Source organism: Saccopteryx bilineata, chromosome X (genome assembly GCF_036850765.1).
Source record: "Saccopteryx bilineata isolate mSacBil1 chromosome X, mSacBil1_pri_phased_curated, whole genome shotgun sequence".
Lineage (NCBI taxonomy): Eukaryota > Metazoa > Chordata > Mammalia > Chiroptera > Emballonuridae > Saccopteryx > Saccopteryx bilineata.
In genome coordinates, this window is record NC_089502.1 from 124,632,936 (window position 1) to 124,654,821 (window position 21,886).

The following is a 21,886-nucleotide window of genomic DNA, read 5'->3' on the forward strand; positions in this document are numbered from 1 at the left end:
CCTTTTCCTCCACCTGCTGCTCGGCAGCTTCATTCAATCTTGTGGCCTGAGCAGCTGCTAGATTCTCGGGCTCTTCTTGGGCTTGGTGGCGGTTTTCACTGGCATGGACCTTTTTCTTCTGACGCCAAGGCATACTGACATTCACCAAGGACAACAGGCTAGTGGGCAGGTGTCTCAGTGACTTGAAGGGTATTTTGGGGCCACTTCAACAGGGAGTTAAACCCTGTCTTTATTGACAGCCAGTTCTGCAGGTTTCCTTGAGAGAACTGCTCCAACCCCATGGAATTAACTAGGGTGGGCCTTAGCCCCTACCTACAGGATCTCCTAGGGCTCACTGGGGCTTTGACAGTGGCTCTGTTCTGAGTTAGGGACTATTTCAGGTCACATTAAGGGTCATCCCTTCACTTTTGGCAGGACCTGAGGTCCTTGTGCTCTACTGTTCTGACGCTGACCATTCATTTCTGAGCCCATCACTCTGACACCCCACAGGAGGAACTGTGGGAAACCTCATCTTGCCACACCTTCCCAGCAATGCACTGGGAAGAGAGGACAGGCAGAGCTTTGTGGGGCCCTCTCTAACCTGGTGTACGTAGGGGGCTCAGTCCTCACTCAGTGCCCTTACTTTACTTTTACTAGGGCCTGAGACTCCTCCCTCAAATGATCTAAGTTCTATATCCTGAGAGAAAGGCCTTCCAATCCCTGAATATGCACAGGAGGAGGGTAAGGTGGCCTCAGTCTAATATTCCTGCCCTGACTGTGTTGCTCACCCCACAGTGGTACCCTCAGGGCTGATGGCATGGACAGGATTCTCTGTGACTCTTGCTGTTCTGAGATGGAAGGTCCCCTCAGTCCTCACTCGGGGTCCTCACTCATATCATTGTTGGAAAGGCTTGGGTTCTCTCTTTTTAACGAAAAGGAGTCTGCCCTCTTAGCCCAGACTTTATATTCCCAAGACTGCCCAAGGTCACTATGAGGGGGTGTCTCAGCCTCCCCGCTTAACCAAGGCCTGCCAGGGCTGACAGCAGTAGTGGGACTTCGATGTGTCCCCCGTGTTGGCAGTGGGCGTTTCCCTGACCCTCACTCAGTTTCCTACTTGTAAGACGCACAGGGCCTGGGAGCTCTTCCCGTCCTAGCCTGACACTGTCCTACCAGTCCAGGGTATTCCCCAACACAGAGACCACAGGTTCAGAAGTCAGCTTTGCTTTCATCAGTCCAGCCGACCCTGCACCCCAGACGGGAAGTGGGGCGGCCTGCGAGGCCCTGCACGTCCTGGGTGCTAGTGCTCAGGGCCCGGGCCATCACTGGGGCTCTCGGTCACTCCCGGCGGAGCCAGCTGTCAGCTCCTTGGAGGGAGCTGAGCCTTGGTCTGCTGACCCCTCTCCTTGAGACCCCTGTGGCAGGGGACAGGGCTAGAATGCCCTCAGAGGTGGCCCCGTCCCACAATTATTGTCTGGGTTCTACCACAGCTGACAGCAGGGGCAGAAATTACCTGGGCCCCTGTTGTCTTGAGTAACCTGTCCATCACACTTAACTCAGTACCTTAGCCTGTTTTTTTTTTTTTTTTTTTTTTTTTGTATTTTTCCGAAGCTGGAAACGGGGAGAGACAGTCAGACAGACTCCCGCATGGGTGCGAACAGAGCCACTCTAGCGCCTGGGGCAGAGGACAAGGAGCCATCCCCAGCGCCCGGGCCATCTTTGCTCCAATGGAGCCTCGGCTGTGGGAGGGGAAGAGAGAGACAGAGAGGAAGGAGAGGGGGAGGGGTGGAGAAGCAGATGGGCGCCTCTCCTGTGTGCCCTGGCCGGGAATCAAACCCGGGTCCCCCACATGCCAGGCCGACACTCTACCGCTGAGCCAACTGGCCAGGGCCCCTTAGCCTGTTTTTAATTTTCATCTTACACATGAATTTTTATTTTTTATTGTAATTGAATTTATGGGGTGACCCTGGTTAACATACTTATACAGGCTTCAGGTGCCCAATGCCACGACACATCTGTGCCCCGTGTTTGTGCCAACCCCCCAGTCCGGTCTTCCCACAGGCAGCCACCAAACAGGAAGGTCTTTGCCTTAGCTCCAGGGAGGCCTGGAGGCCTCCGGGCTCCTACCGCTGGGCTCCTATCTCCTCACTCCTACCTGCCACGTGCCTGTCTCCGCAGCTAGCATGTTGCTCAGACACCAGGAAGGGAAGTCTGGTTCAGGAGTCAGGGTGAGTCATGTCCTGAAACCCCCACTGGGGCCCTCACAGTGCAGTGGGGTTGGCCCCGCAAGGGGCGGGTGAGCAGGGTCTGGAGCTCTGAGATGGCAGCTCCCACCCTCCGCCCAGACTCAGCACTTTTACATTCCTTCCAGGCAGAGTCCAGAGCCCTACCCACAGTGAGCCCTAGCCTGTCACCACTGCCATGCGCTCAGAGGTCAGAGCCCCCCTCTCCAGGCCCCCTGGCCTGGTTCCCCAGGGCTGACTCAGGAGCAAGCTCTGCCTGGAAACTGAGGGCTGGGGGCGGGGATTCCCCTGAAACTTACAGAGAGGCTTTTATCTTGTTTTGTTCTGTTTTCCACTCCCTGCTGCTCCTGGGCATCCTCCTCCTGATTAGATGGCCTGAACCCAGGCCCTCCCCATGTCACACTCCAGGTCGCAGGAGTGTAGCGAAGGGTGCTAGGAGCCTCACAGCCATACTGGGACCTCCCACAACTTACAGCAGAGGCAGGCCACTGGGCTGTGCATCTGCCCTGGGGTGGGTGGCTCCCTCCGAAATCAGACAGAGTCCTTTCCTTTACTCAGGTTACAGCCTGGGACCCTATTCATCGTGGCCCTGAAGCCAACACCCAGGTCCAAAGACTTCAGATCCTGAGTCCCCAGAAGGGAACCCGGGGTGGGCACTATGGCAGGCAGTCCCTACACAGAGCCAGCCAGGGCGACAGCAAGGCCTGGACTCTGGGGGGCCTACACTTTTCTGGGCTGGGAGTTCCTCAACTCAACCAGAGACCATTCCTAACCCCAGGCTCCTTTTGACTTTACCAGATTCTTCATCTTGAAAAGGCCTGGAGACCCTCCATCTGCTGGTAGAGTCTGAGAGGCTGGTCCATTGTCCTTACTTCAAAGTTTTAGATTTTACTATATTTACTATGCATACTATGATGCCTTTGGGAATAGCTAACAAAGAATCCTTTTTTTCTTAATTTTAGCTCCATCAAGTAGATTTATTACAATAAAAAAGATAGAGCTTTGGACTCCACATATATCTGTTACCCCAGGCAATTTTATAAGGAGCTACGCTGACCACATGGCCCTCTGTTCACCCTGGACACGTGTGCTCTGTGGGCCGGCCCCCTACTCCATTCAAGATCAGGTAGCAATGTAGCAAACACAGCCAAAGGACATATGCCCTTTGCTGTGAAAAGAAGCCAGGGACTGTAGGAGGAGGCAAGCTGAGCAAATAGAACTCCTGAATTGTTTTTCAGGGCATGTCCACACTCAGCCCTTCATTCCTGGAGTCAGTACAGTAACTAGCCATAGTGACTTTCCCTCCAGTTTTCTCCTCCTTACAGCTACACTACCCCTTCCACTACTCACTGGTGATACTTGCCCTGCTTTCACTCTTCCCGGTCACCAACCCATCTCATCCACTTACTTGCAGAGCCTCGACCTCAGTGGCAGGAGTAGCACATACCCAGGGGAAGGAATAGCCTTCTCCCCTTGGCATCAAGACAGCTGTCAGCCCTGCTAGACTGGCCAGGATGCACGAACCCCCCAGAACAGTGAGGAGATATAGCTCTTCCAGATTCCATCAACAACATCACTTGGTGGGTGACAAAGCTGTCCTCTGCCTGACATTGGCAGGGGGCGTTCCGAGGTAGGAAGGAGTGGTAGACCTGCCTGTGATCTTTTCATCCAGTAGAACAGTCCACGCGAATCACTTGAGAACGTGAGACTGGAAATGGTGATGTAGAGATTCTCTGGCTTATCCACGTATGTGTCCTAGTACCGTTCTCCAGATTCTCCAGCTCCTCTCCTTCTGGTACCTTTTCTACCTTTTGAAGAGGTCCGCTTACAAAGGCACTCAGCAGATGTAATTGCAATCTGGGAAGGGACCTTAAAATGAGATTATACTGGATTATTTGTGTGGACACAGTGGAATGGCACAAGCTCCTGCAAGCAAAGAACTTTCTGTGGCTGGAGGCAGATGAGAGATGCAGCACAGGGGGAAGTAGGAGTGTTTTCTCACGAGGCCGGTTCTGCATGCTGCTTCTGAAGTTGGGGCCCATGTGCAAAGATAGGAGAGAGGCCACGAGGAGGTGTGGGAACGCCAGCTCTGTCTAGTCAGCAAAGGAACAGGGCCTTAGTCTCCTAAGTGCACAGAAATGAATTCCTCATAGAAACTGATTCTGAGGGCAACCCAAATATGTGAGGAATGTGACTCTTTTCAGTTCCTCTCAATAGGAACCACACTCTGATAGATTGGTTTGGGCTTTGCACATTCTAAACAAGAAAATAGTATAGTCGCCTAATATTTCTCACCCACAGGCACGTAGAATAATACATGTGCATTGTTGCAAACTGTTCAATTTGTGGTCATTTGTTATAGCAGCTATGGAATACTAGGACAGCCTCCCAGAGGGACTATAGGGTTCATGAGAACCCAGCCTCTGCTGATTGTCATTCCGCATTGGTTTTCTCAGGGCTCCCAGCTCAGGAGGGAGGATTTGGTTGTTGGCCACTTGGTTTAGCTCAGCCATCGGTGTACAGATTCAGTAGCCTGTCTGAGATAAGTCACCAAATTCAGTTCTCCTTCCTTGCTAAGCTCATCTCCTTTCTGGAACCTCCACTCTAACTTCAGGGTTATCTTTTGAGCAGCAGTACATAGATCCTGTGCCAAACCAGATTCTGCTCACAAGCCAATTTGTAAAAACAAAAGAAACAAAAACACTAAAACTAGGTGAGTGTGTTGGAAGCACACAGAGCTGATGAGCCGGCACCTAAACTTCACAAACATCTAAATACATCTAAATGGCATCTCAGACATGTAAATAACGTGGACAGGGCCGTTGTTATCAGAACGGTTGCATGGTCAAGGTCAGGACAGACAACAATGTCTGCGGGGCGTGGGAAGACTATCAACCATGGAAAGATTGGTTATTCTGGGCTGTTTCACTGGGAACACAGTGCGGTTATGAATGGAAGCTGGACAGCAGGGGAGGATCCTGATTTGGACAGGAGGGTACACTTGGAGAGTCCAGGAGAAGGGTGTCATAATTTGGAATGTTGTGGAACTCGTCTCAGGGAATGCTTGGGTTAGGGACAGGATGAGCCTATTTTAAGACCACAGATTATCTTGAAACTGTTTCAGATTATTATTTCCATCTTTATTTATTATACCAGGATTAGTGCATTAGCAACAGGGTCTTTCATTTCATCACCTCGAAGCAGTGTGGAATGGTGACAATAGAAATGCATTGGAGACAGAACACCTGCTCTGTACAAGGAGGCGAACAGCAAGTCTAATCCCAGTTCTGACATTCGTGAGCCATGTTCAGTCAGGAAAATTGCAAAGCTCTATCAGACTTTTCCATGAAATCAGCTTGCGAAGCCCTGCTGATAGGACTCCTGAAATTTATGGGATATGTGAAAGCACTCGGCACAGTGCCTGACGTGTACTGAGTCTTTAATAATTTGCAGTTGTTATTATTATTTTGATGCCAGACCCTACCAAAATCTGCTCTATGCCATTATTTTAAGTGTTCAGAACAGTCTTTTATGAGTCTCTTGGTCATGTATCAATGGTGTCTGGAACTTTAGCATTAAAAAAAAAATCTTTCAGTTGTTTTTCAAATTACAGGGAACCAACTAAAAACTGACAAAAAATATTCTATAATATTGGCATGTAGTGTCAAATTGGTCTATGGGAGAGATCACTTGGCCAAAGCTCCCATTGTAAAGATTAGACTCTGAGATCCAGCAGAGAGAAGCACTTTGGGCTGTGGACTCCCCCCAGCTGACAGACAAAAGGCAGAATAGAACAAAGTAGAGCACGTGCTTCTCTGGCAAGGCTGCTTGAGGCTGAAACTGCTAACACTAGGTTAGATGAACTTAATGTTAGTATGTGTTTAACAGACAATTGTGTTACTCACGTTCCAAGAAAGGATAGCATCATTCAGTTTCTGCACATTTGGAACAATTAGTCCCCCAAAAGGCCTTAACTTTGGCATTATGTGCATGGTGAGAAATGTCAGCAGCAATGTCAAGTACGTCCCATTGATATTTCTATATACATTTGGATTTATTCAGCTTTTCTTTTGCCTGTATACGAAATTCTGCACTGTGTAACTTTTACCAACCATGTAGGCCCTCAGGTGGACTCCCTTGTAGGGTATTCCTCAGGTTTATGGATAAGGAGGTGATATGAGTGCACTTAGGCAACCTGTCAGAGGCACAGGCACTGAGCTTCCCGAGGCTCACCAGCAGCAGTGGCAGCAGCAGCAGCAGCAGAAGGGCCTGGTGGCCTGGATTCTCTTTTGCTGCTGCCATTGCTGGTACTTGGGGCCCTACATGGCAGAGGAACTGGGTCACATCTCAGGGGGCCTCCAGCAGTGTTTCAAAGCCTTCATTAGGCACCCTAGGCCCACAGCTCTGCATGTTTGCAGGGTTCCTAGAGGCCCAGGGCCACCGGGGCTGCTCAGTTCTTCCATTTTATCCCAAATGATATCAAGAAATATGGAGTACTCTCTGATACAGCACAACAAACCAGTCAGTATGATACTTGTAAGTAAAACTAATTACAAGGATTGGGGGGAGTTATTTACTGTGGGGGTCCTCCCCAGTTGAATGGAGTTAAGGATGCTAGTATTTGTGTCAAGAACCAACTCCTTCAATATCTTCCAAATGTCTTTACATTCGAACTACTTCTGTTTTCATTTACTTCTGTCCCCATAAAAGGCTAACCCTCACTTGGAGATTGACAAATTACACAGAAGTCAACCTCATAAAATGAACTTTTAATGTCATGGGCTCTTGTTTCTCCAAGGCTAAAGCAAAGACTGCTAGCACAGAGGCTTCTGAGTATAGCCATGTCATGTTGAGTATCATCCATATTTCTCAGAAGATCCCTGGTGATGCTATGCACAAACACATAGTCCCTGTGCTGTACTCGCCTGCACTGAAAAAGACACCGGGAAGGCATACAGTACCCTCCCATTTGTGGCCTAGGTAGAGAATTCTCTCTGCTTTACCAATGACTCAGTGACTGCTAGAGGCAGTTTCCTGGGTTTTAGTCTCTCAACTCCAGACACACCTCCTGAGTTGTGGACCACCCCCACCACTCTCACAGCTCCTCTTCTGACCCACCACTCAGCTTCGGCCTAGCGTGCGGAGGACCCGGGTTCGATTCCTGGCCAGGGCACACAGGAGAAGCGCCCATTTGCTTCTCCACCCCTCCGCCGCGCTTTCCTCTCTGTCTCTCTCTTCCCCTCCCGCAGCCAAGGCTCCATTGGAGCAAAGATGGCCCGGGCGCTGGGGATGGCTCTGTGGCCTCTGCCTCAGGTGCTAGAGTGGCTCTGGTTGCAACATGGCGATGCCCAGGATGGGCAGAGCATCGCCCCCTGGTGGGCAGAGCGTCGCCCCTGGTGGGCGTGCCAGGTGGATCCCGGTCGGGCGCATGCGGGAGTCTGTCTGACTGTCTCTCCCTGTTTCCAGCTTCAGAAAAATGAAAAAAAAAAAGAAAACTGACTCACACCAAAAGACTCAGTTTCCCCAAACCACAAACCTGCTTGCCTCTGGATATTTATTTTGACAGCTTCCATCTACATCAGGGGTTGGGAACCTATGGCTCGCAAGCCAGATGTGGCTCTTTTGATGACTGTATCTGGCTTGCAGACAAATCTTTAATAAAAAAATGTTAAGAATATAAAACATTCTCATGTATTATAATCCATTCATTTCCTACCGCTCATGTTCATGGTTGCGGGTGGCTGGAGCCAATCACAGCTGTCCTCTGGGACAACACCAAATTTTTATTGGATAATGCATAATGTACACTGGTCATTGTATGGCTGTTATGGAATTATATTTTAAAATATGTGGCATTCATGGCTCTCTCAGCCAAAAAGGTTCCCGACCCCTGATCTACATCCTCCCAAGTCCTCTCTCTCTTTGGATTTGTCCTTAGGTCTTACGGTACATCTCACCATCTTCCTAACTTAACAGCAGCTCCTAGACTCTAATATTGTATGGGCACAGTGAGTATTGTTGATCCTGACCTCCCCAGTAGTAGCGGTACCTCCCAAAGAGCAGATGATTGAGGAATGTTGAGGACCAAATAAGACAGTATGCAAGAGATCTCATTGATTTTGATGCAATTAATTCTACATTCTTGAATAATCTAAGAACATCCAAGACATATCTAAATTTACAGAACAGACTAAATGTGATAAGAGAATGCAAAAACTGATCACCTCTTACTTTAGTCCAGTACTTCTTGATCCCAACCATTTACTGCTGAGTTCCTTCACATTTCCAAGGAAATGCCCAAGGAACACACTACTGTTACCTTGTTTCAAATAACTAAATGTAAAAAACATCCTCCTTTGTTCTATAAAATAACAAAACTGTTCTTTTTGAAATTTTAAAACACTTTATTAGGCTAATAGATAAATGCATGAGCTACTTGAGAAAATTCTAAACCATAATATACTCTCCCAAATGACAAATGGATTGAATAATTTTTTCCATTTTGTTAGTTTATGTTTAATTATAGTCGACATACTAGAATAGTATGAGTCATAATCTTAAGCCTCATTAACATCAATAAATGTTTGACTCATATCAGTCATTAACTCAGGTTCTCAAAGGGAGCAACATTAAGACAGATATCTAGTTACTACACAGCACAGGAACACAAATATGTTATAAACTCTTGTCTCTAACCCCACCCATACCTTCCACTAATGAGAGCATTAGCTGTTCTCCTCAAACCTATTGTATAACAAATAACCTTCCTTAGCATTCACTTATGGCAAGAGAAGCTGCTGCTCACAGCCTTGGAGCATGCAATGGCTGTGGCACCAACACGAGCCCTGGCTCTAACTCTGGCTTGGATTCTCTCTTCCTCATCTTGCAGAGCCTGTTGATAACATTGCGTATAGGCACTAGGGGCAGTATTGTGAATCTTGGCCCAATGCTCCAGGACTTTCATCTTGCTGGTTTCAGCATAGGCTCTTGGGCCCCACAGGAACACAAAGCGTGGAGGATCACTGTTGAGCACCTGGTTGTACAGCAGGTAACCTTCTTTCACGAAATCTGTCATGATCTTCTTGGGCTCCCCAAAGAGGAAATGCCTCTTCCCAGCTTCTAGCCCCATCTCATTCAGTATCTTCCAGACATCTTCTTGAGTGGCACAGTTGTCCTTTAAGAAGATCAAACCCAGGATATTCATCAGCAGACCTGTCTTGGGAACACCTCTGATTTCTCTGGAATCGAAGCTTAGTTCCAGTTTGTTGATGAGGACATAGGTATTCTTGTTGGGATCCATTTCCTTCAGGTCAAGGCCAAAGACCATCTCCAAGTGCTCAGTAGCCTTCCTGAGGATCTCAGGGTAGTGATGTTTGCACACCTTAATTGCATTTCTCAGCATATCTACCTTGGTAATGCGATCCTTGCTTTGATACTTGTGCAGCAGGTAGTGCACCAGGAAAATCACCTCTTCATCCAGAGGGCCTCTGTGGCTGGACTCGGCAATATCCTCAACATGTAAGGCATTGAGCTTTTCCTCCACTTCATTCGTGGCACCTTCTTCATTAGATCTTGCCTTTGACACAGCCTCAGCAGTAGAGATGGTGGAGCAGACGCCCCCAGGCACGGGGGCATTGCTGGCTGTTCCCGTGACAGGTGAGCTCTTAGGATCATCTCTGAACCCAGGAGATAGGGAAGAAGGGGGCTCTCCTTCCTTTGATATAGTGGCCAGAGTTCCCACTTGAACCTTGGGCTCCCTTCGGGCCTGATTGCGTTTCTCACGGGCACGAAGCTTGCTCTTCTGTCCACGAGGCATAATGGACAGCAAGTGGGAGTGCAGGAAAGAAGGTAATCTGAAAGAAAGATGAAATGGAGAGAAACCTTCAGCAGGGTGACTCCAGATGGAGCTTTATCGACAGCTATCTCTGCAAACTGACTTGACAGCACTGCTCTAGTAACCCACGAGGCTCCTTGCCTCTGAGCAGCCTTCCTCCTGAGGACTCTGTGAGGGTAGCTAGAGTTTGCCTTAGGCTGCAGCTGTGCAGCCCTATGGGGCCTTGACTGGAACCAATATAGATACCAATATGTCCAGGCCCTGTGGAGCCTACCTTGTTCTTGAACATAGTTGCTTCTTTGTGTTCACAATCAGAACCATTACATTCCCTCAGGCAGGATCTGAGGTACTCTCTCCGTTGAACTGTTTTGATGCTGACCCCTCAATCCAAAGCCCTCACCTCCTGGATGTGCTGGATGAGAAAATGAGGGAGACCTCCTCCGAGCACCGCTGCCCGGGTACCCTGGGATGACAGCAGTGGCAGAGCTCTGTGAGACTCTGTTCACACTGAGAGAATTAGGATTCTCACTCCGCACTCCTAGTGTTCACCTGGGTCTCGTGCAAAGCCATGGACTCCTCCCTCAGCTGACCTTAAGACTATTCCTTGGGAGCAAAACCTTATATTCCTGAAAGTCCGGAGGAGGAGTTTGAGAAAGCCTCCATTTCCATATATTATTCATGGACCCGGGCAGGGATGGTATCACATGTAGGGCTCTGTGAAATACTTGTGTTATGTGACGAGTGGTCCCCTCAATTCTTAGGTTGCGATGTGGCTCCTTACCTGGACTGCCTGGTATCCTCCCTTCTGTAGACCTGAGGCTTACAGCAGTCAGATCCAGGCTCTCATCCACAGATCCTCTGGAATATAAGAGAGGGGTCGGGGGAAGGCTCAGAATGGCAGATCTTCCCAGATCTTTCCAGGGCTGAACACAAAGGAAGGGCCTGACCCTGTGTATCATCACCTTCAGTCCTCAGTGTGACGTATGGAAGGGCCCGAGTCACCTTCTATTGGATCCTCATATACCTGTGACTAATGATGATCAAATGTGGGACATCTCACCCCGGCCACCCTTCTGAGGGACACCAGTGTGCACAGTAGGGCTTGAGCTCTAAGAGACTCCCTTTGTCCTGAAGGAGAAATTCCCCAGTCCTTGCTCAAGGTTCTGAACTAAACTCAAAGCTACCCCTAGGATCCTCCCTCTGCTAACCTGAATCGTCCAGCCTTAGATAAAGCTTTTATGCACCCGTCTCTGCACATACAGCACTACCATCAAAGGGGAAGTCAGGGGGCATGAGCCTTACTGACATTCCAAGGATCTCCCAGGCCTGACAACAGGAACCAACCTCTGTCAGGTCTCCACTGTGTTGGATTTCCAGTTTCCCAGAACACAAATAGGAGCATTTATTCATTTGAGTAGAACCTGGCCTGAGACCAACAACCTGTTGAAAGTCCTCCTTACCTCTGAGACCAGGCACCGAGGAAGACTGTCTTACTTCCAGCTGACCAGACCTGGAGTCTTCCAGGGCTCAAGGCGGGGGGGGGGGGCTGATGACTCCCCCAGCTATTGGGGAGGGGAGCTCTGCCCACCAAAACTTTCATAGCATAGTTCAGGGACTCTCAAAAAGAGCTGGAATCTTCCCTGCTTGTGGGATTTCCATCCGCTGGCCCAATGCTATTAATTCTCAGATTTCCCAGAAGGAGAATTCTGAGGGCAATAATCACGACATTGCTGCCTGAAACTTTCACAGCTGACAACAAGCAGGAAGGTGGGGGTCACAGTAGTTGGTGGACAGAGCTATTGGGCCTACTATCTTGGGATAGCATGTCCCTAAAATATTACACATTAATCTTACCTTACTCGTGGTAGAAACTGGATCCGCACTGTCTCACGTGTGATGTCACCTACTACAGTCACCAGAGAAGGAAGAAAGTGAACTGCATGTCCCGGGGCCCTTTCCCCCTGGGCTACCATGGCAACAAATGATCTGGTGCCCTAGGTACTCCTGCCTGGGGTCTCCCAGGGATTAACACAGGGGCTGGACTCTGAGGCGCTTCCTCTTTTATTGGGGGGTAGGGGAAAGGGAAGCATGGACTAAGGCAGACACCCTGAGCTAATATCCTAAACACGTCCTGGAGCCACATGCCTGGAAAGTCAGGTGTGCCATTTTATTCACCCATTACCAGAGTCTCCCAGGGCTGGAGGACGCGGCTCCCTGAAACTTCCTGGGCTATGGGGGAGGAGAGCCCTGTGCGCCAATTCCCAAGGGGTCCTTCCTATACTCCCAAAAGAGGCTCAGATCCTCTCTGCTGAATGGATTCCAACCCCCTGATCCAATGTAATTACTCTTTGAGTTCCCAGAAAGAGAATTCTGAGGGCAGTGGGTCCGGCCTCCCCTGCTTGGAACCCACAAGGGCTGTCTGCAGGGCAGGTCAGTGGTGCCTTCTGTCTCTTAGGATAGGGGCTCCTTACTCAGTACCACGGCCAGCTTGATTCCTCCGTCTGGTGACCCGACCGGCCCGTTCCTTCTCACGTGTGCTGTCACCTCCTAAAGATGCCAGAAAAGGAAGGAAGTAACAGCTCAATAAGTTTACTCCCGCTTCCCAGTACACCCTGAGCACACGATGCTCTGGTGTCCTGTCTTACGACTTAGGTAGGAGTCTTGTGCAGGGCTTCCCCAAGGTGACCACAGGGGCTGAGCTGAGGCACTTCCTCTGCTTTTGCAGGAGGGGCCCTACATGTTTAAGCAGGAAACATGGCCTGAGCTCTACAACACGGTCCAATGTGTATCTTGCTGTTTTCCGGGCCCTCCAGCTTGGCTGTCCAATGCGCTGCCTCCAGCCACCCTGCAGAGTCTCCCAGGACTGATGATGGGCGTGGCTTCCTGGGACTTCCTGTATTATGGGGGAGGGGAGCGCTGCCAGCCAAAATCCCAAGGGGTTCTTTCTGTGCTCCCAAATGGAATCCACCCCACTGATCTGCGTCCAACCCCTTGGTCTGATGCTATTAGTTCTCTGCCTGCCCAGAAGGAGAACTCTGATGGTAACCAATAGGGCCACCCCTTCCTGGAACCTCCTGGGGCTGAAAGAATGGCCAGACTGTGGGGTGGTACAGTGTCCTGGGATTGGGGTCCCTGAAGGTTCCACAGTATTCTTACCTTACACGTGGCACAAACTAGAAGCGGTCTTTCTCAAATGTGGTGTCACATGCTACACCCACCAGAGATGGAATTAAGTGCACCTCACGTCCCATCCCCTAGCCCAGGATACCCTGGGAGTGAAATGCTCTGGTTCCCCCTGTTCTGTGACGTATGTACTACCCCGTGGGTTCTCTCAGGGGTGACCACAGTGGCTGGCTCTGAGGCACTTCTTCTGCTATTGGGGGGTAGGGGCAAAGGAAGCATGGACTAAGGCGGACACCCTTAGCTAATATCCTGGTCACATCCTGGAACGCCAGGCTGGGAAGTCGGGTGTGCGATTTTATTCGCCCCTTCCCAGCATCTCCCAGGGCTGATGATGGGCGCTGCTCCCTGAGGCCTCCTGTGCTATGTGGGAGGGGAGCTCTGCGCGCCAATTCCCAAAAGACCCTTCCTGTACTCCTAAAAGAAGCTCAGATCCTCTCTGCTGAATGGATTCCAACCCCCTGATCCAATGTAATTATTCTTTGAGTTCCCAGAAGGAGAATTCTGAGGACAATGGATCAAGCCTCCCCTGCCTGGAACCCTCAAGGGCTGTCAGTGGCACAGGACTGGGGTGCGTTTTGTCTCTTTGGATAGGAGTTCCCTCAAACCTTACTCAGTTCCCTTACCTTACCTGTGGAACAAACCGGATTCCTCTCTCTGGTGCCTGGACAGGTCCTTCTTCAATGTCGTGTCACCTGCTACAGATGGAAATATGATACATGCACTTCACGTTGGCTCTCTTTGCTCGGTTCACCCTGGGAGGCAGTGCTGTGGTTACCCCCGTGTTATGGTGCAGGTGATACTCAGGTGTCTCTGTTTGGAGCCAGGTTCTCATGTCGTCTTCATTCTTAAACCAAAGTGTCCTAGAGTAATATCACCTCCCTGTAATCTCAACTTAAACCCCTACCTACCTTATCCCAGATATTCCAGACATGAGTTGACATTGAGGAGCTGCAGCACAAGCCCAGCCAGCCTGGAACGGTTCACGGCTGTTAGAGCAAATGGGTAGTGATGATAGGACTTGCACTAGCCAGACTTAGATTTTTAGCAACTTTATGTTTGAAAAAATCTGTGGTGGATAGGGAAGGGACAGAGCAACATAAGTGTGAGACCCACATCTTTTGATCTTATCTAGGTTTGCACAATATAGTAAAAATCATTTTGCTTTCACTCATAACAAATATATATGATATATGTGTTCTAATAATTACTGCATTGTAAGGCAAGGCTCTGGATTTTACCACCATTGCATCTACATCAGTTTTTGAAGTAATTTAGTCTTGAATAATCAGTGGCCTTTTCCTTTGTATTTTCTAAAACGATGATCGTATTTATGACAAATAATTTCTATTTAAAAAATAATGTTCCTAGCTTGATTTATTATTGTTTTCTCATCCTCTAGTTATGGCTTCCAGTCCAGTTTTGAACAGTCGAGTTGGTAGTATACTGCCATGTCTCATTCCTTTCAATAGTGGCGATGCTGGTAACATTTCACATTTCGCTTTGAAGTTTGTTTGTTTGCTATAGATTTTCGGAAATGGAAGTTCCCCTCTAATTAGTTTACTAAAAAGGCATTATCATGCACTGGTGTTGAATTTTTCTACAAAAGCTATGGTAATATTTTAGACAGTCCTCCCCCACCCCCATGTTATATCTTAACATTTCTTGGATTCAGCTTCTTTTTTTTCCCCATTTAATTCACTTCTCTATTGAAATTTTTAGGAACTTCTTAAGATCTTTGCCTTTATGTGGGTGAGCTTGGAATAAGTGTTCTGTTTTCAGGGTGTCCTTAGCTGGTTTTCTTATTAAGAAGGGCTAGCCTCAGAAAATGAGCTGAAAACATTCCCATTTTTGGTATGCTCTGGATTTATTTACATAATATGGTGGCTAAATTTTTGCTTATGATTTGATAGAACTGGCCCCTACCTGCCTTGTGTGAAAACTTTTGAAAATGGCTGTAGTTTTAAGGATAACTTCATTATTTCTCAATGACAGTTTTTTATTTCTGTTTGGCCTAATTTGTTCACTAATATTTTATTTTCTAAATAATGGTCTATTTTCACTAGAGGTTTCCAATTTAGTAGCTACATATATATTCTATGTATTTCAGAAATTCTGAAACATATACAACAGTGCAGAGAAAAGGGTAGTAGAGCCAATACGCCTGACATTGGAATCGACAATCAATCATTGCTAACATGGCCAGTCCGGTTCCATTCATACCCATACCTACCCCCATCTCTTCCATTGAAATGATGAAAAACAAAACCTAGATGATACACCATTTCAACTTTAAGTATTTCATTATCTATTTCTAAAATATAGTCTTTATGAAGTATAAACCAATAGCACATATTTTACCTTAATTAATTAAATGTCTAGGCATTTTTCACATTTACTTGACTGACACATTTTCTAACTTGGCTATTTTCCTGAATTAGTTTCAAATATAATCTTTTCATTTTCACTGATTTTTATGTCCAGTAATTTATCCTTACCTCTCCCTGGACCTATACATTACCTCTTTTTCCTTGTCATTTTTTTATTAAAATCTAAAACACATCTTAAGTTCTGTCTAGTCTAACATGGTCTGGATTTTGCTGATTTCAATACTGGTATCCTTCTCTCCCCCCCCCTCGCCCCATATTTCTTTAAGCCAGTAAAGGTTTGATCAGATTAAGGTTTATTTTCTCTCTCTCTTGTATTTTGTTTGGAAAGACCCAATAGTATACTCTGAACTTTTATTATGAAGCACCTAAATTCTGCCTCCCTTTCTGTTGTTGTTTGCAGTCTTTGAAGATGAGTACTTATCCATTAATTAATTAAGGGCTATACAATGTGCTCTTATTCTATTTATATTATTTTTTCTGAATTCTTTAGATGAATTATACCTTTATGTAGAAACCCATTTGGTAATAATATTTATAGTGTTCTCTTATAGTATTTAAACTCTTCTGCAACTATGTTTTGTGCAAAATTATTTAACTTATATCATTCTCTTCTGTTCTTTTATAATTGATGATACCTGTACAACTGTCAGTTATACCAATCATTTCAAAGACTAGGCTTTTGTTTGAATGCTCCCTTGTCTTCGAATTTATCTTTTCTGCATTTTTCTTTATTATTTCTTATTTTCTATTTCTTTGGGTTCAATATAGTATTTCTTCTCTTGTTTCTTGGAAATTTTGCCTGGTTAAATATTTCTATGTTTTATCTATTGAGATTTTAATTTGAATAACTATATTTTTATTTCTAGATATTGTTTTAGTTATATTTTCAAATTAGCCTGTTCTTTTTTTTTAATTTCTTGTTCTTATGGTCTCTTTGCTTTCTTTTGTCTTTAAATTATTTTAAAAATTGAGGTATCATTGACATATAACATTATATTAGTTTTAGAATGATTTGGTATTTGTACATAATGTGAAATGATTACCACAATAAGTCTATTTAACATCCATCACCGGACATAGTTACAATTACACTTCTTGTGATGAGAACTTTTAAGATATACCCTCTCAGCAACTTTCAAATATACAATACAGTACTATTATTATTTTTTTTAGTTAATGCAAAATTTATTTATAAAGGACTCTGAAATTAGTTGTAAAATGCCATGCATTCATAAAGAATACAATAATCCTTTAGGGCTAGAGGGAGAAGAAGTCACAAACTCAAAAGAAAGTCCAGTATGGAGTTTCTAATAATTAAACGCTAAGGAAGATTCGGACCACTTTACAGATGAACACTTAGAAATAAAACAAAAGAAAAAGGATATGGAATTTAGTCTGGGATGAGAGGAGTCAGCAGTTTCCAAGTCTGTACACTAAACTAATACACAGGCTTCTAGAGAGGCAGATGCTGATGGAGAGACAGTATATGTACACATACCTGTACCACACGACTCTTCTCCATATCCACGAGAGGATACATTCAACCAGTCCGTGTATACAAAGCCCAGAGAGGAGGCCACTGGAAACTCCGAGGACTAATTTAGTAACCTGAAGCTGCAGGGTGCCAGGAGTGGGTCAGCTTAATTTGCAACTACTTTTAATTCTCTCCCGTCTTTTCTTCTTTTTCTTTCAGTTACAGTTCACATTCAACATTCTGTATTAATTTCAGATGCACGGCATAGTGGTTAGACAACCACGTACTTTCCAGAGTGGTCTCCCTAGTATTTCAAGCACCCACCTGTCTCCATGCATAATTATTAAAATATTATTGACTATATTCCGTATACTTTAAATCTCCGTGAGTATTCTGAAACTACCAATTTGTGCCTTCACCTGTTTAATTTAACCCAGTCTGCCAACCCCTTTCCCTTCTGTCATTTGTCAGTATGTTCTCTGGATCTGTGAGGCTGTTTCTAATTTGTTTGTTTATTTTGTCCTTTAGAGTTCACATAGAAGTGAAATCATAGGATATATGTATTTCTCTGTCTGACTATTGCACTTAGCATCATTCCCTCTAGGTCCATCCATGCTGTCACAAAAGGTAAAATTTCATTCACTTTTATGGCAGAGCAATATTCCATTGTGTATAAGTACCACAGCTTATTTACCCACCATATAAAAGCTATTGGTGGGCACTTCGGCTGCTTCCATCTTAGGTTTTGTAAATAGTGCTGCAAGTGTATGTGAGGGTTCAGATATTACTTTGAATTAGTGTTTTGGGTTTCTTTGGACATATACCCAAAAGTGGCATTGCTGGGTCATAAGGCAGTTTCACTTTTCATTTTTTGAGATACCTCCACACTATTTGCCATAGTGGTTGTACCAAAGTGCATTCACACCAACAGAACCTTAAGATTACATTTTCTCCATATCCTTGTCAATTCTTTTTATTGTTTGATTTGTTGATGATCGCCAATCTGACAAGTGTGAAGTGGTATCTCCTTGTGGTTTTGTTTTGCATCTCCATGATCATTAGCAACATTGAACAAATTTTCATATGTCTATTGGCTATCTGTTTGTCTTCTTTAGATAAGTGTCTCTTCAAGTCTTCTTCCCACTTTGTACCATGTTGTTTCTTTTTCTGATATTGAGTTGCCCAAGTTCTTTATAAATTATGGATTTTGACTCCCTTACAGGATGGCAAATATCTTCCTCCATTCACTAGGTTATTTTTTCATTTTGTTGATCGTTTCCTTTACTGTGCAAACATTTTTAATTTGTTATATTCTCATATATTTATTTCTTTTGCTTAAGAGAATATGTCAGAAAAATAGTTTTAAGAGAAATGTCTGAGATTTAATTGCCTATATTTTCTTCTAGGAGTTTTTTCAGGACTTACATTTAAGACTTTTTTTTTTAAGTGAGAGTAGAGGATATACAGAGACAGACTCTTGCATGCACCCTAAACTTTTGTTGCATGCATCTGGCAACCCCCCCCTTCATGTCTGAGGTTGGTACTCTGCCCCCTGAGGCTGCTCACAAACAAGCTATTTTTAGCACCTGAGGGAGAAGCTCCACAGAGCCATCCTTAACAGCCATCCTTAGCACATAAGACCAATGTCCTCAAATCAATCAAAACATGGCTATGGGAGGGGAAGAGAGCAAAGGGAGAGAGAGAAGAGGGAAAGGAAGGGCAGAGAAGCAGATGGTAGCCTCTCCTGTGTGCCCTGACCAGGAATCAAACCTAGGACTTCCACAGGCCAAGTGGACACTCTACCACTGAGCCAACTGACCAGGACCTACATTTAAATCCATTGAGTTTATTCTTATTTATGGTATAAGAAGGCAGTGTAGTTTCATTTTTTTGCATGTATCTGTCCAATTTCAACAATATCATTTATTAAAGAGACCCTCTTTATCCCGTTATATGTACTTGCTCCCTTCATTATAGAATAATTGATTGTATAGTCATGGGTTTATTTATTTGGTTTTATTGATCTATATATCTGTTTTTATATCAGAAACATTGTTTTGAATATTATAACCTTGTGGTATAGTTTGATATTAGGTACTCTGATAACTCCCACTTTGTTTTTATTTTTCAAGATTCTTGTCACTATTTGGGGTTATTTCCATACACATTTTCATATTATTTGTTCTAGATCGATGAAATATGCCATTGGGATCTTCATAGGAATTGCCATGAATGTATAGCTAGCTTTCAGTAATATGGACATTTTAATGATTTTTATTCTTCCTATCCATGAACACAGTACATGCTTCAATTTATTACTTTCTTCTTCAATTTCTTTCTTCAGTGTATTATAATTCTCTAAGTACAGGTTTTTTACCTTCTCAGTTAAATTTATTTCTAGGTTTTTAAAATTTTTAATGCATTTTTTTCTTTTTTTTTTTTCCAAGTGAGAGGAGGGGAGACAGAGAGACAGACTCCCACATGTGCCCCACCAGGATCCACCTGGCAGCCCCTGTCTGGGGCCTATGCTCTACCCATCTGGGGCAATGCTAACAACTATGCTATTTTTAGCACCAATTGAACCATGGCTGTGTGAAGGGAGAAGAGAAAGAGAAAGAGGGAGGGGAGAGGGATGGGGGTGGAGAAGAGATAGTCACTTCTCTTGTGTGCCCTGATTGGGAATCGAACCCAGGACATCCACACCCCAGCCAATGTTCTACCACTGACCCAACCAGCCAGGGCTTTTTTAATGCATTTTTAAATGAGATTGTTTTCTTAGTTCCTTTCTTGATACTTCATTATTGGTATATACAAGTATTATTGATTTCTGGATATTTCTTTTGTATTCTGCAATTTGAATTCGTTTTTCAGTTCTAGTAGTTTATTGGCGGAATCTTTTGGTTTCTGTATGTACACTGTTATTTCATCAGCCAAATTGACAGTTTTAGTTCTTTTTTTCCCATTTGGATGCCTTCTCTTTTTTTTCTTGTCTGATTGTTGTAGTAAGACTTATAGTACTATGGTGAATACAAGTGGTGTAAGCAGACATCCCTGTGATATTCTTGATCTCAAAGGAAATGGTCCTTTGTTTTTCTCTGTAGTATCATGTTGGCTATCAGTTTGTCATATATGGCCTTTTTTACATTGAGATATGGTCCCTCTATTCCCACTTTGCTGAGAGTTTTTATTATAAATTGGTGCTGGATTCTGTCAAATGTTCTTTTGTATCTATTGATATGATCATATGATTTTTATCCTTCACTTTGTTTATATGATGTATCACATTAATTGATTTGCAGATATTGTACCAATCCTGCATTCTCTGGATAAATCCTTCTTGATCATGGTACATGACCTTTTAAATGTATTGCTGGATTCTGTTTACTACTAATTTGTTGAGGATTTTAGCTTCTATTCTTCAGGGATATTGCCCTATCATTTTCTTTCATAGTAGTGTCTTTATCTAGTTTTGGAATTAGGATAATGCTGGCCTCATAAAATGAGCTTGGGAGTCTTCCTTCCTCTTGAATTTTTCAGAATAGTTTGAGAAGGTTAGGTTATCAGTTCTTTGAATGTTTGGTAAAATTTATGCATGAAGCCATCTAGTCCATATTTTTATTTCTGGGAGTTTTTTGATCACTGTTTCAATTTCATTAGTTGTAATCAGTCTGTCAGATTTTCTGGGTTTTTTTGATTCACTTTTGGAAGATTATATATTTACCTGTTTCTTCCAGATTATCCAATTTGTTGGCATATAGTTCATAATATTTCTATATAATATTTTGTATTTCTGTGATGTCAGTTGTTACTTCTCCTCTTTCATTTCTGATTTTATTTATTTTATCTTGGTGAATCTGGTTAAAGTTTTATCAATTTTATTTGTCTTTTCAAAGAACCAGCTCTTGATTTCACAGATCTACTTTATTGTATTAGCCTTTATTTTATTTATTTTCTCTGTGATCATTATTATTTCCTTACTTCTACTCACTTTGGGCTTTGTTTTACTTTTTATAGTTCCTTTCTCCAATATTTTTTCTCAAGTTATCAATGTTAGCTGTGGAAGAGGAGGTTGTAGTTATGGTTCCTGAAGTGTGATTCTGGTTAGAATCCATCTGTAAATGCTAAGTATTGCTCTTGTGACTACAGAGTTGGGACAGCTTGCTATGCACCTTGTCTATGGAGGAGGTGATGATATGCTTGTTATCTGAAGCATGATAGCATCCAAAATTTAGAAAACCTAGGAATTGCATGTTATAAGAGTTGTCTCCTAATCACTAGAGAGCAGAGCAAGGAACGGACGGATAACACATGGATCTGAGGGCAAGTACCTACAGAACTGACACTGGAAGATTTAAGGAGAAAAATATCTAAGTTGATAAAAAATTGTTATATAAAAATAAATATTATTTTATGATAAAAATAGATGTTATCATACTTCAACAAAACTTCATTAACATCTCATAAGGTTTTTTTTTAAGAATTTGATGTGCTGTAAAATTCATATGGAAATTTGATGGACCAAGAATAATCAAAATGACTTTGATAAAGAAAAAGAAACTTGGAGGACTACCTGAATTTAAAACCAATTATAAATTATAACAATGAAGACTGATATTTTTGTTAAGGTAGACAAATAAATTTTACAAAAATTAAAAACGTATGTTCTTCAAAAGACACTGTTAAGATGAAAAGATAATCCATAGAATGGGAGAAAATATTTGTAAAATGTATATATGATAAAAGACTTGTCTCATTATTTATAAAGAATTTTCTATATTTTAATAATACT

General features: G+C 44.1%; 1 protein-coding gene and 1 pseudogene across 1 annotated transcript; one reads left to right on the forward strand and one right to left on the reverse strand.

Annotated features, from left to right (window-relative positions):
• The window catches only part of LOC136317323 (DDB1- and CUL4-associated factor 8 pseudogene), a 98,396-nt pseudogene that overhangs the window by 11,026 nt on the left and 65,484 nt on the right, over nucleotides 1–21,886 (forward strand).
• Nucleotides 8,995–10,035, reverse strand: LOC136317426 (melanoma-associated antigen B10-like). Its single transcript, XM_066250113.1, has one exon. The coding sequence runs from the start codon at nucleotides 10,033–10,035 to the stop codon at nucleotides 8,995–8,997; it is 1,041 nt and encodes a 346-aa protein (XP_066106210.1).

Coding starts and splice junctions, on each gene's coding strand:
- LOC136317426 (XM_066250113.1), bottom strand. CDS start 10,035: ATGCCTCGTGGACAGAAGAGCAAGCTTCGTGCCCGTGAGAAACGCAAT.